At 45.7% G+C, this 12,500-nt stretch overlaps 1 protein-coding gene across 7 annotated transcripts in view; it reads left to right on the forward strand.

Annotated features, from left to right (window-relative positions):
• Positions 1–12,500, forward strand: part of sox5 (SRY-box transcription factor 5) — a 226,343-nt gene that overhangs the window by 187,449 nt on the left and 26,394 nt on the right. For 6 of the 7 annotated variants that reach the window (XM_047803785.1, XM_047803786.1, XM_047803784.1 and 3 more), the window contains 2 exons: positions 6,279–6,405; positions 10,467–10,555. In XM_047803785.1, the coding sequence (XP_047659741.1) occupies positions 6,279–6,405; positions 10,467–10,555 (216 nt within the window). The remainder of the gene's footprint in view (positions 1–6,278; positions 6,406–10,466; positions 10,556–12,500) is intronic. The other variant, XM_047803781.1, reaches the window with a different exon arrangement.

Raw genomic sequence — 12,500 nt, forward strand, 5'->3', positions numbered from 1 at the left:
GGGTGTAGTTAAGAGCCTTAAACCTCATCCGCTCGGCCCGGTCATAAGCCTTGTTGGAGTTAAAGCGTGTTGGAAATAAATCTTGGAAACAACCAGTAATGTAACTGTACTGAAGTTTCCTCTTTACGCCAAAAGCCCTGGGGATCTTAACTCGTAATAATCAGATCTTGTGCCTCCAGGAGGTGACTTAAAGTTGTGCGCCTGGCTAGTCGTTGCTGAGCAGTTTGGGAGCTGATTGAAGTCGACTGTCTGAGTCGGGGACTATGAGAAGCTTTGGGAACAGTAGGAAGTGTTCACATGTACCAAACCCACATGCTGTGAAGCTAAATATGACAGCACTCCTACCGAGCATTTGAAAGACTTACTCTGTGTGTGGAAACTTGCTCAACTCTTCAAGTGGCCACTCGAAGCTAACTTTAAGCACAAAAGCAGCGCACCTCCCGTCAAGGGCCACCTCTCGCGGTCTCCCAGGGGCGGCACACGTACACGCCAGCTAGCGTTCCTGCCTTCGTTCTCATTAAAGGTTTTGGACCCCTGGTAGTGCCACCGAGTGAGCTGTGAGAGAACGTGCATTAGTGGTGCGGATAAATAGAAAGCACCTAGCGAGAGGCTAAAGGCTTGCACACACACACACACACACACACACACACACACCCTGGCATCTATAATACATTTCCATGCTTAAGAAGAAGTGTAATAGCAAGGCCTTTGGGTGAGCACCGCCGCTGCCTGCTGGCTGACTCTTATTAAAGCCTCTGTGTTCCAACAGCCACTTCCTCCCTGTGTGCTCCCTCGTTTTCTCATTAGCAGCTTTTCTCAGCACACCTCCTCCAGCTCCGTGGGAAGCCATACCGGTGTCAGAGGATTTGCCGCGCTCGGTTTTGCCACTCTCTCGGCATGAAGCCTCTGCGAGAGACGAGTGGGTGACCGGGCCTCCCGTGACGAAGCGGCCGGCTAATTTGATCCGCATCACTTCATCCAACATTTAACAGGGACTGGCCTCTAACTCAAAGGAAGACACGCTAAATCAGAAGCACCTAAGAATCGGCAGCCGGCGTCGCCCGACTGCGCCTAACTCGTTTATGTCTTCTAACTAACTTGTTTAAGACTTCAGACACAGAGTCAACGCTGGCTAATGGCAGCTTATGCAAATCCTATTACCGTCCACCTATGTTCTCGTATGCTAACGCGATAAAGCTCATTTATACAGCATACAGCACGAACCGGGTTTAAACCGATTCAAGTTAGTTAGCCGAGCGCCGCAAGGTTGTATTGTAAATTCATTTTCTCGCAAACAGAAAGGCTCCGAGTAAAGAAGACGAGTAGTAAAGTAGTCCGGCTCCGGCACAAGGGAGCAGCTAAACCAATCGGCTGTGTAATTGTTTCATTTTTCTCATTGCACCTAATGAATGTAATTGGTGTTTCTCCATACTGTGAGAAAGCTGAGCGGGGCACGTACGAGAATAAAGCACTGCCTGTATTTCCTGCTGTCTCATACTGCCCAACACTACAGAAGTAACACAAGAAAGAATGACTTTAGCTAATGTCCTACGATTCATTAGGACCATTTTATAGACCAAGAGCATTAGCTAGGTACATTAGGTACTTTGAATTGAGTAGTGAAGGGGGCGGGGGGGTTTGCAGTGGAGAAGAGCATCACAGCTGTAAGTATAGTACAAAGATTTTATTGTCTTTTTTTTTTTTTAAGCCTGCTTTAAAATCCTTCCTTTGTATCTGCGCTCCCTATAGATGAAGGCTTGATGGCTAAAGGCTTCTTATAGAAGCCTTCTCTGTTAGCTCGGTTCATGTATGTACATCGCGACAAAACTCAACCGTCTTTTGAGCGATGCATCTGAAATCAGATTTGCCCAATTACTACTAGTGCAGATATTGAAGCAAAGGCCATGAAAGCAAGAAGCTCAGCCATCGAAAGCCTAATCACTAAGCTCTGGTCAAGGGTATGTGCACTGTGTGCCGTGGCAAAAGGCAGGGGACGCTCTCGTCTCGGCTCGCCAGCTAATGGGAGCTATTTGAGGAAGGACACGCAGGCAGCGGAGCAGATGGGCACCGTGCTATGCCCACCTACGGCGGCCGGCTGACGCACCGCCTGCACTCGCGCCTAATGGAGGGCTTATAAAAGGCAGGCAGTGCCGGCGCAGGCCCGCCACTCAATTTCATTAGCTGCTAATCAGCCAAAGGTGCCCTTGGCTCACAGAAAAATAAAGGCCTGTCCGTCTGGAAAAAAAAACCTACAGAAGAATACTTGGAAAAAAAGGTTGAAAATGGATGTCTGTTAGTGGTAAAAATAAATAAATAAATAAATAAATATCGCAAGGTCGCTCGGCTGAGGCTTTGCAGAAACATCGGGCCGACATCGTGTTAAACAGCGGTCGCGATTGTGTAGATTCCTTAGGTTACTGACCGATCTTATAGATGTATCCGTGGCTGCGTTTTTTTAATGTTAATTATTAATACTAAATCAGATGAATCTTGTCGACTTTATCCGAGTCAACAAAATCAACGAGGCATAGAGGATTCGATTTTCCCGAAAAGTGTGACAGGAAGCTTGCCTAAGTTAATGGTCTATATACACACACACAAGCAGCATGATGATATTAAGCGCTAGCCACACAGCACAGCTATACAAATTAATTATTGGTTATATGCCTACATTTCCCCTTTTCAGCAGCAGGTCACGGAGGCTCGGCTTTAATTGCCGGAGCATATGGCTGGAAACAGATTTTAGCTGTGGGACCCACACTTTCTGCCACTGTACTTCTCCGCTCACTAAGATGTGTGCCATATTGTCAATGCTGGCAGCTATTGTTCCACTCATTTACTTCATAGAGCTAATTACTCCCTAATAATAACTTTACCTTGGAGTTTTTCTCTCTCCTTTGCCAGCAAACCTGTTCACACTACATATGTTAATTATCGGCACATCTTCATTATGTTCAAAAAGCTTTAAGTTCAAGCTGTGCCGCCTGGCGAGACACTCCGAGTCAGTTTGCTGCCAACTTTCCACTTTTTCCCCCGGTTTATTTTTTTTTTTATTTTTTTTTCTTCCTTGCACTCTCTCTCCTCCCTTTCTCGCGTCAAAAGTCTAGAAGGAAAAGTTCCTCTCATGTTGTGTTCTGAGCTGCATTTTTTTTTTATCTCTGCATTTTTTTTCTCTCTTTTATAAGGAGTGATGTCTTGATTAGAAGACTTGCAATCCAGCGGTCCAGGGCTTTTAGATCCACTTCCTCTTCATGTACGAGTTTATGAGTCTAATGTATTTCTTAGATCGTTCCGCCAGACATCCTTCTGGACGTATTCGCGAATCTCATCCTTATCCAGATGCCTTGAATTCTACCAACCGCCTCGCACTGTATTTGTAGCGGCTCTTCCAAAACACTCCGACGTGTTTGTTTAATACGTTATTAGAAAGAATTTTAGTGATCCAAAAATTGTGCTTTTTTGTTTTTTTGGAGCCGAGTTCGGTTGTTTTCTCGTTAACGCTCTTGAAAAAGGGCAACTTCGTTTTACGGCTTAACAAGAACCTTTCCAACAAAGATTCCTTCTGTTTCGTGAAGGAGAGAAAAGCCGAGAGAGAACTAGGCATTATGGAATTCAATATAAAATAGCCAGCTGTTGAAGGGCAGGATTAGTCGTGTTTTCAACAAGCCCTCATCGCAAGCCTGATTGTATTCTCTGCTGTATTGTGGAATGTCCCACAGCATTGCAAGAAGCACGAGGCTAAACAGAGAAAAGGCCATGAGAGCGGTGGACGGATATGACCACAGAACAGCAAATTAGCTGTCTGACCACAATTATAAAGCCTCTTCGTGTGTATGTGTGTAGAAATATACTGTATGCATCATGAGCACGTCGAGGCAGTGTGTGTAGACCAGCTGTTTTGGCAATCTCGCTAAAGCGGTTTTCTGGACTGCCATCAGATCCCCACAGGCATTGTTCAGCATCAACCTCATTTCCCTGCCCAGTGTTTTTAGAGCTCCTAGAGCCGTGGTAGTCGATTGGCAGATGCCGACCCAGCAAAGTATATCCAAAACACTTTGGCAGAACTGATCAAACTTCCAGTAGCTTGTTAAGAAGTTAGCTCATTAAGAAAGGGTAGAGTATCCACAGACTTTCTCAGAGTCCTTAGAGCTTGTTTAAATAGTGAAGTGCATGACTTGTTGAGGGGGCACGGTGGCTTAGCGGTTAGCATGTTTGCCTCACATCTCCAGGGTCGGGGGTTCGATTCCCGCCTCCGCCTTGTGTGTGTGGAGTTTGCATGTTCTCCCCGTGCCTCGGGGGTTTCCTCCGGGTACTCCAGTCTCCTCCCCCGGTCCAAAGACAGGCATGGTAGGTTTATTGGCATCTCTGGAAAATTGTCCGTAGTGTGTGAGTGTGTGAGTGAATGAGAGTGTGTGTGTGTGCCCTGTGATGGGTTGGCACTCCGTCCAGGGTGTATCCTGCCTCGATGCCCGATGACGCCTGAGATAGGCACAGGCTCCCCGTGACCCGAGAAGTTCGGAAGAAAATAAATGAATGAATGAATGAATGAATGACTTGTTGATAAAAAAAAAAAAACAAAAAGGGAATTTAACTTGGGAGATGAATGTTGAAGCATGTGTTAATTTTCTGCTTCTGTGTAAAGTCTGTGGCGTGAGTCAACCTCCATCCTGAAGAATTTCCCACTTCGGACTGTTACAAAGCTCTAACACCAGAGACTCCTTCCATAAATGTACATAAACTAAAGGTCTGCTGACAAAAAAGTTCAGCCTATCGCCACCAAACTCTGACCAGACTGTGCAAGAATCTTGTAGTACTGTGTGAATATTTCTGGAACGGTAATAGGATCAGTGTTGGTGCACCATGTGTGAGGAGTGTTGAGTTTGAGCATTTATTGACTCCACTAACATCTGGCCTTAGACTTAATAAATGTGTCAAACTGACTGTGTGTTGTAATCATATTTGTTACCAATACCATGGAAAGAGACAAGGTTGAAAAACCCTAGACTATCCCTTTCCGAGATTGTTTAAAGTAGGATTACTTCTGGTGTTTTCTTCTGACGTTCTCCAGTAATAGAACACCAAGCTTTTAGCCGTTTTAGATGGTAGCAGGAAAAAAAAAGATCCAGCAACTTTCAGATGTTCTTTTAAAACCAACTGACAAGCCTCTAGCTGCTCCTACAGACTAAACTTCACACGAGTGCGCGCGGCCTGCAAGCAGAGCATGCGATAGCCGTCAAACCTCAAGAGCATCAGCATTAGTGTTTTACACGCATGCAATCATTAGCACATGCTAAGTGGTGCTAGCATGACCGCAGAGATGCCGCAGGACCGTAGCGGCATGCCGAGAATCCGGCAGCACCAAAGGAGCATATGTCCAATTAAGGACTGAAATCTGAAGACTAGTGTAGCGCTTGTGATTCTTGCTCACAGGGGGCCTATCGGAACGTGGTGTAAAAAAATACGCAGCAAACAAAAGTGCCACTAACATCTGATTTGATCAATCCTGGGAGCAGGAGTCCCTGCCGTTTTGTGGTTCACCAAAATGGTTGGGTAATTATAGTGTGGTGAGAAGGCAAGCGGCCCCAGACGCTGTGGTGGGACTGAGAGATTACAGCTATGTAAGAAAGAAGGAGAGAGAGCTTCAACTTCAGTCTAATTTCATATGTTTGAAATGCTTTAGCGGCAGTTAGCACCCATAACTCACTTTCAGTAGCTTTAAATCAGATGCACAGAATGCAAACCCTGCTCATCTCCTCTCCTCACCTCGCCGGCTCTGTCTGCGAGCATCCCGACACGTTCACATTCGCACAGTCACTGATGTCACTTCTGGAGCCTTTGTGTTTTCCTGGCAGTGCTCTCATCAGTAGAACCATCTGTCCTCTCCTTCCCCACACCCGTGCGCTTCAGACTTGCTTCTTGCCAAAGTCGCTGGCTTGGGTTTTTTGTCTGCAAGAGTGTGCTTTTTTCCTTCTCTTTCTCTCTTTTTTTAAACCCTGAAACCTTGTGAAGAGGCATGGCACCTTGCCGAGCACAGTGGGCCCAGATGTTACAGGAGTTTTTGGGAGCTGCTCCATGTGACGTGGTGGGTTTGGCAGTGACAGGGTGTCATTTCTGCTCCTCTTGTCAGGGGACAGGTGCAGGAGGGACTATAACTGTGTGTGTGTTTATTTGATCCCTTGTCATTTTGTCTGTTCTGGCGGCGTCACTGTTGGCCGACATACCAACGTTTCCTTTCTGTCTCTCTCTCTCTCTTCCTTTCTCTTTCTCTCTCTCTTCAGCAGGTCCAGGGTCAGCTGCCACCTCTGATGATTCCTGTATTCCCTCCAGATCAGAGGACCCTGGCAGCAGCCGCAGCCCAGCAAGGATTCCTCCTACCCCCAGGGTTCAACTACAAACCCGGTTGCAGTGAGTGACTCTGATGCTACAAACCTCATCACTCCACCATTCTTAGCTCAGTGATCACATATATGATACAAAAGCGATTGCAGTAACAGATCACAATATCTGGATATTCTCTGTTATAATCAATGTAGTGTCAAGGGGTGTGAGTAGAACAACTTGACTTCATGAACGTACAGTATTCAAGTCTCTTGGGCTTGACATTTGGGTCCCTCAGGTTTAGTTTGGTTACTCAATCTTCATGATTCATACAGTTCACTATTCTTCAACTGCTCGATTCGCATTCAGTTGTTTTTTATATATTATCTCATTCGTACCTTTGGTATGTGTATTTTATCTATAAGTGCTTTAATTAATACTTAAAATCAATGGTTGTACTTATTGTATTCATTTTTCCTAGCAAATAATCCAAAGGTGTTGAGGGTATATCCTTGAGGGTCACCTTGACCATAAATGGTACAGTTGTTACAATATCTTTAGTAATATCTTCAGTCGATTGTGTTTAGCTTGTACTCGAGTTAAGTAGTCTATTTATTTTGAAGTGGGGTAACATTATTTGCTGTAAGAAATGATAAGTTTGTTAAAGCTTTGACTCTTAGGAAGACAGGGAAGTACCTTCTTGTCTTTGTGTCTGTACTTGCCGGAGGTCTGAAAGCAAAGTAAATTCAGAACGTGGTCATTTCAAGTGCATTTTGATTTTCCAAATTAAAGCTAGATCGCCTTTATACTACTACATTGCACTCGCATCTGCTCGAATCGTCTTCGTAAACTTTCCAAAAGAAAAAAACCTCAAACAATAGATCACCATCTCAGCAAGAACTTTTGATCCATTCTGCTGTTCAGCTTAGAGCCTCTGATAGTGGATTGGTGAAACCAGATTGTTCAGGCCAATGCTGGGCACGTGTTTTATGGCAAGCTCCTTTCCACTGCCTCAAGTTCAGCCAAGCGACAGCAAGGCCTGTTTGTCTCTTCCACATGACAGACTCTCAGCTCTGTGCTTTTGTGTCCCTGTGCCTAAGCACTCAGCAAGTATGGCTAAGCGAAGGAGAATAAAAAGAAACGCAGAAAACTTCCTCTGGGATTTAGCTTTTTTTTGGCCGTAGCAGTCCAACTGTGAAGCAATGTGTTGTTTACCGCGAGAGGCGAGCGAGCTGTATGCCAGCAGCGAGCATGCTGAACGTGGAGAGAGTGACCTGCCCCAGGTTGCCACACATTAACACGAACCGCCGCCAGTACATGCATCCAAACAGGCCTCTTTCTCTCTCTCACACACACACACACACACACACACACACATACACACACACACACACACACACACACCTCCCTCCCAAGACAGGAGCGGTCCTCAGCTCCAGCTCCGCCCACCACACTTCACAGTTTCCCAAACAAGTCCCCCTTCCCACCACACACTTTCCCTCCCACACCCCCCCTGTTTTAATTACCACTAGCCACACTGTCGCACACTGCCCAACTTTTTCAATTACGCATGTGCTTTTTAGTGGCGCGAGATTGCATGCTTGAAGCAACACAAGAAAAAATGGCTAGGAAGACCAAGTCCCTCCGGCGTGGGCCAGGTCCAAGAGGGGACCCTTGTTCCCACCCGACTTCCCCAGAGTGGAACCGGCGAGTCACAGCCTCCACGCCAACACCAACATGTTTGCTTTCTTTTTTCTCCCCCTCTCTCTTTTTTTTTTTGCTCTTTTGTTACAGCTGTTCCCGGGAGAGAAATAAAATAGCTGGAATTTTTTCTGTTTGTTTAGGGACTGACACAAGAGGACAAGGAGGGAGAGCAAAAACACATCATCTCCCCAGAATACATCCTTGAACCGAGTCCAGAGCTCTCTCTAGACTGCAGGCTGGGGTTGTTTTTTAATAGCGACAAGAGTTGCCTGGGAAAAAATGTTTTTGGATAATGGGTTGGGGCGTCTGGTTTATTGCTTACTGAGACAGGGTCCTGCTTCCTCTAGTCTTTTTTTTTAAGAGTTTAGACAAAGACAGCAGGGAGTCTAAACTAGTGAAGATGGCCACAGGGCCGTCCACTCGTCCACGCATGTAGACATCTTGAGTAAAAAATGTGTGTGAAAAGTGCTGATACTCTGAGAACCACAAAACGGAGGATGTCCCAGATTTCTGATCTATTGCAAAGGATATTGCTGTGATGTCAAACAGACGTGTGTCCACTTAAACACACAGATCTCAAATTCCTTACCAGGCATGTCCAACCAATAAATGTACTTCATTCATTACAACAGTTATGAATCACAACTCAACCTGGTGATACCGATAAACAAATCCTCAAGGATTCTCAAAGGTCTTTTGCACCTCTGTCTCTAATTCTCTGCCATTAACCTGCCCTGCCACTAGTGACCCTTCCTCCCTGGTTTCCTCCTCCCATGATTAGAAAAAGCCTATCTGCAGGTGGATGCTAATAAGCCAATCCATTCAGTCTGCGAGCTCCGATTCATCTAAGAATGTTTGGATGAGCCACGGCTGAGCCGCTAGAGCCAACTTCTTCACATTAATTACTGAATGTCTTTTTATCAGTGCTCGCGTCTTCGACCCTTCAATCACACTTTCATTACAAAAGCACAAAAGATGGCTTTGTGGATGACAGAGACAAAAAGAATAAAGGCTAGAGGGTGGGTCTGTCGTGGAAGAGAGAGGATTTTTGGATAAGAATGAGAGCATGGATTGGTGGTCTATATGCAGGTACATAAAAGGGTGAAAGGAGGCCTGAGTACTCGTTGAAAATGGAGCTGTTATCTTCATTTACTGTGTGATTATTGATGTTAAGGCAGAAGCTGTTCACCGATGATCTGACTGTTTACAGTAGCGTCGGAGCAGGAACCCGATGGTCCGGTTAGTTGTGGTGGCTTTGGGGGCAGGAACTGTGGGCTTGTAGTCATTTGGTTACAGCAGCATTTTGGGGAAGTCCCTGTGGAAATTTTGGTCTGTTTGATTGTGTTTGTATTTGGGATAAACATGTGGTTCTGTAGTCTGGTTGGGTACAGTGGTACTGGTAACCGGAACTTTAGAACTATGTCCTGATTTGTTGTGGGGGAAGTTGTGGCCTAATGGTTAGAGAGTCTGACTCCTAACCCTAAGGTTGGGGGTTTGAGTCTCGGGCCGGCCACGACTGAGGTGCCCTTGAGCAAGGCACCGAACCTAGGGTTAGGGTTAGGGTTAGGGTTAGGGTTAGGGTTACCAACTACTCCTTGGGCACGCAGCATAAATGTCTGCCCACTGCTCCGGGTGTGTGTTCATGGTGTGTGTGTGTGTTCACTGCTGTGTGTGTGCACTTTGGATGGGTTAAATGCAGAGAACGAATTCTGAGTATGGGTCACCGGTATTATTGGTATTAGTGCAGGAACTTTGAAGCCAATCATGTGGTCGAGCAGGAATTGTGGTTTATTTGGCTTCAGTGTAACTGGGAGCAGGAACTATGGAACTGTGCTCTGATTAATAATATGTGGCATGTTTGTAGAATGTGATCTGATTAGTTAAAGTGGTCATTTTTAGCAGAAACTGTATAGCAATCAAGATGGGAAATGGGGACCGCACAGATGTCCATCATTTCCTGGTTATAGTGTTTTATTTTAGGCCAGAAGCCATATTACAGGCTGGCTCGGTCTTTGACTTTTGATAATGCACAATGATTTGTGGAACCAGAGGCAAAGTGGTAAGAAATACAGCACAGTGTGGGCCCTGTAACTTAAAGCTGTCGTATCATTTATTGCTAGTTCAGGTAATGAAGGTGGTCGACACAATCGCGTTGTTATGTCTGTGTATGTCTAGTGCAAATGGGTTTATCAAAAAATGTTCTGTTAGTACTAGGGGCATTGAAAGGACCACAAGGCATTCTACTATACTCTTAAAAAGTACGTAAGGGATCTTTTGCACGTTGAGCGGAACCTCCATAGGTTCCGTACAGGACCGTGTAACAGAGGGGTTGTTTTGTGTCTTGTTTCATTTGAGTCAGCTGAAAGAACAAATGGAAATGGTCTGAAGACGGGTAAAGATGTTATCCTGACCTGGATCTATGCCTTTATCTGTTTCTTTCGCAGATGACCCGTACCCCCTTCAACTCATCCCAACCACCATGGCAGCTGCTGCGGCGGCGGCGACACCAGGCCTCGGCCCCCTTCAACTTCAGGTAAGATTTGTGTCTTGGTGTTTGTGTGCCGGATCAATCTTACCCTAGAGACCTCTCCTAAATGAGTTAATATAGGAATGAGAAGAATTTACTTTTATTTGTACCAAGTGTTCAAGCAAAATATGATGGTAAAATAAACATAAGGACTTAAGGACTGGCAAAAAAAAAGGGATCTTTTGTTCTATTCCTTTTCTTATGAGAACACTCTGTCCCCACAAGTGCAGCATTACAAGTCCGAGAGAAGCTCTGTATACGAGAGATTGTGTACAAGAGAATGTGTCCTTGTCCTCCAGAGCAGCGTCTCTCTTTTCCCAACCTCTCAAACTCCCTGCACTTTTGTTTTCGGGGGTCCCGAAGCGGCGGGTGACAATGCCTACTGTTCTGGTCGCTTCTTTGCGTCATGCCAACTATGGGTTGCCATAGAACTGGGCCTTTGTGTAGCTCTGAGCCCCTGAGACAGAGAATGCAGGCCTGGCTCTGGGGCGATGATATTGTTCCGACTGGAAAGAGAAGACCATAGAAACTCTCTCTCGCTTTTTTTTTTTTTTTTGGTGGATGGTTCAGGGGGAGAGGGGAGAGGAGGGGGTTGAGGGTTGGAGTGAGTACAGAAGCAGAAGGAGCCCTTGACTGAACTGAAAGCAAACACAAAAAAAGAATATAGTGACTGAATAGAGCAGAATGGAGAGCGAGCTGAGGGAGTGTCGAGAGCGAGCTGTGATGGAGCTCTCCTGTCCACGCCGCGGTAAACATGCGACGTCTTTCGTCCTATCTCTCAATCTCTCAGCCTCTCAGGTCTTTCTATGTTTCCATCTATCTTCCTCTCTCTCTTCCTCTCTCACTCCCTCCCTCCCTCCCTCCCCCTGTTGCTGGCCAGAGGAGGCTCTTGTTTGCTCTGTGAGCATGCCATAAATCTCCACATCGCTGGAAAAAAAGAGTGCACATCTGCTGCAGCTTTCAGTGTGTGTGTGTGTGTGTGTGTGTGTGTGTGTGTGCGTGTGTGTGTGTGTGTGTGTGTGTGTGTGCGTGTGTGTGTGTTTGTGTGTGTGCCTGTAACCCTCCTCTGGGCCGTTCTCTGGCCACCGCTAGCCTCCGGTCCTCAGGTTAAGAGCCTGGCCGTTTGAGATGCATTAACCCCGGGGCCCAGGCAGGTCTCCATTAGCCAAACACAGCTGCACGCTGACGCCCATTCGGGTGCAAATTAATAGCTCTTTTTCACCTGCGTACAAACACACACGCATATTTTCTCTCATTTTTTACAATCTTTCCGAACGTTGCATTAACACCACATACGGACAGACCGGATTCTGTTTAGTGGCACTGGTGGTGTTGTTTTAAGCCGGCTTTACAAGTCAAGTGTAGGTCTCTCTCTCTCTCTCTCTCTCTCTCTCTCTCTCTCTTTCTTGTCCCTGTGATTACACATCTCTGTTGTGTGTTTTATCACACCAAAATCTTGTCTCCATATGTTCTATGCTGTTAAAATTTAAAAAAAAAAAAAAAAAAGATTGGACACTGTTAGATGCAGTTTGGAGGGAAAAAAAAACATTGCACAACACCACTGCCACTGTTCACAAGAGTTGTTCTCAAAAACACACACACACACACACACACACACACACACACACACACACACACACACTGAGATTAAACCGTTATCACTGGGAAAATCATTTACTCGAGTCTAACCCAAATACAGATGACTGAAACTGGATTCCTTTTCTTAACATAGCAAAAAAAAACAAGTTTTTGTTTTGGAGAGAAATGATGTGTAACTGTTATGTGCTTCACTATATAAGTAAGGGTATGTGGTAGCCTAGTGGTTACGGTGTTGGGCTACAAATCGGAAGGTTGTGAGTTCGATCCCAGGTCCACCAAGCTGCCACTGTTGGGCCCTTGAGCAAGGCCCTTAACCCTCAATTGCTCAGCTGTATAAAATGAAATGATATAA

The sequence above is a fragment of the Tachysurus fulvidraco genome, chromosome 19, assembly GCF_022655615.1.
Source record: "Tachysurus fulvidraco isolate hzauxx_2018 chromosome 19, HZAU_PFXX_2.0, whole genome shotgun sequence".
Lineage (NCBI taxonomy): Eukaryota > Metazoa > Chordata > Actinopteri > Siluriformes > Bagridae > Tachysurus > Tachysurus fulvidraco.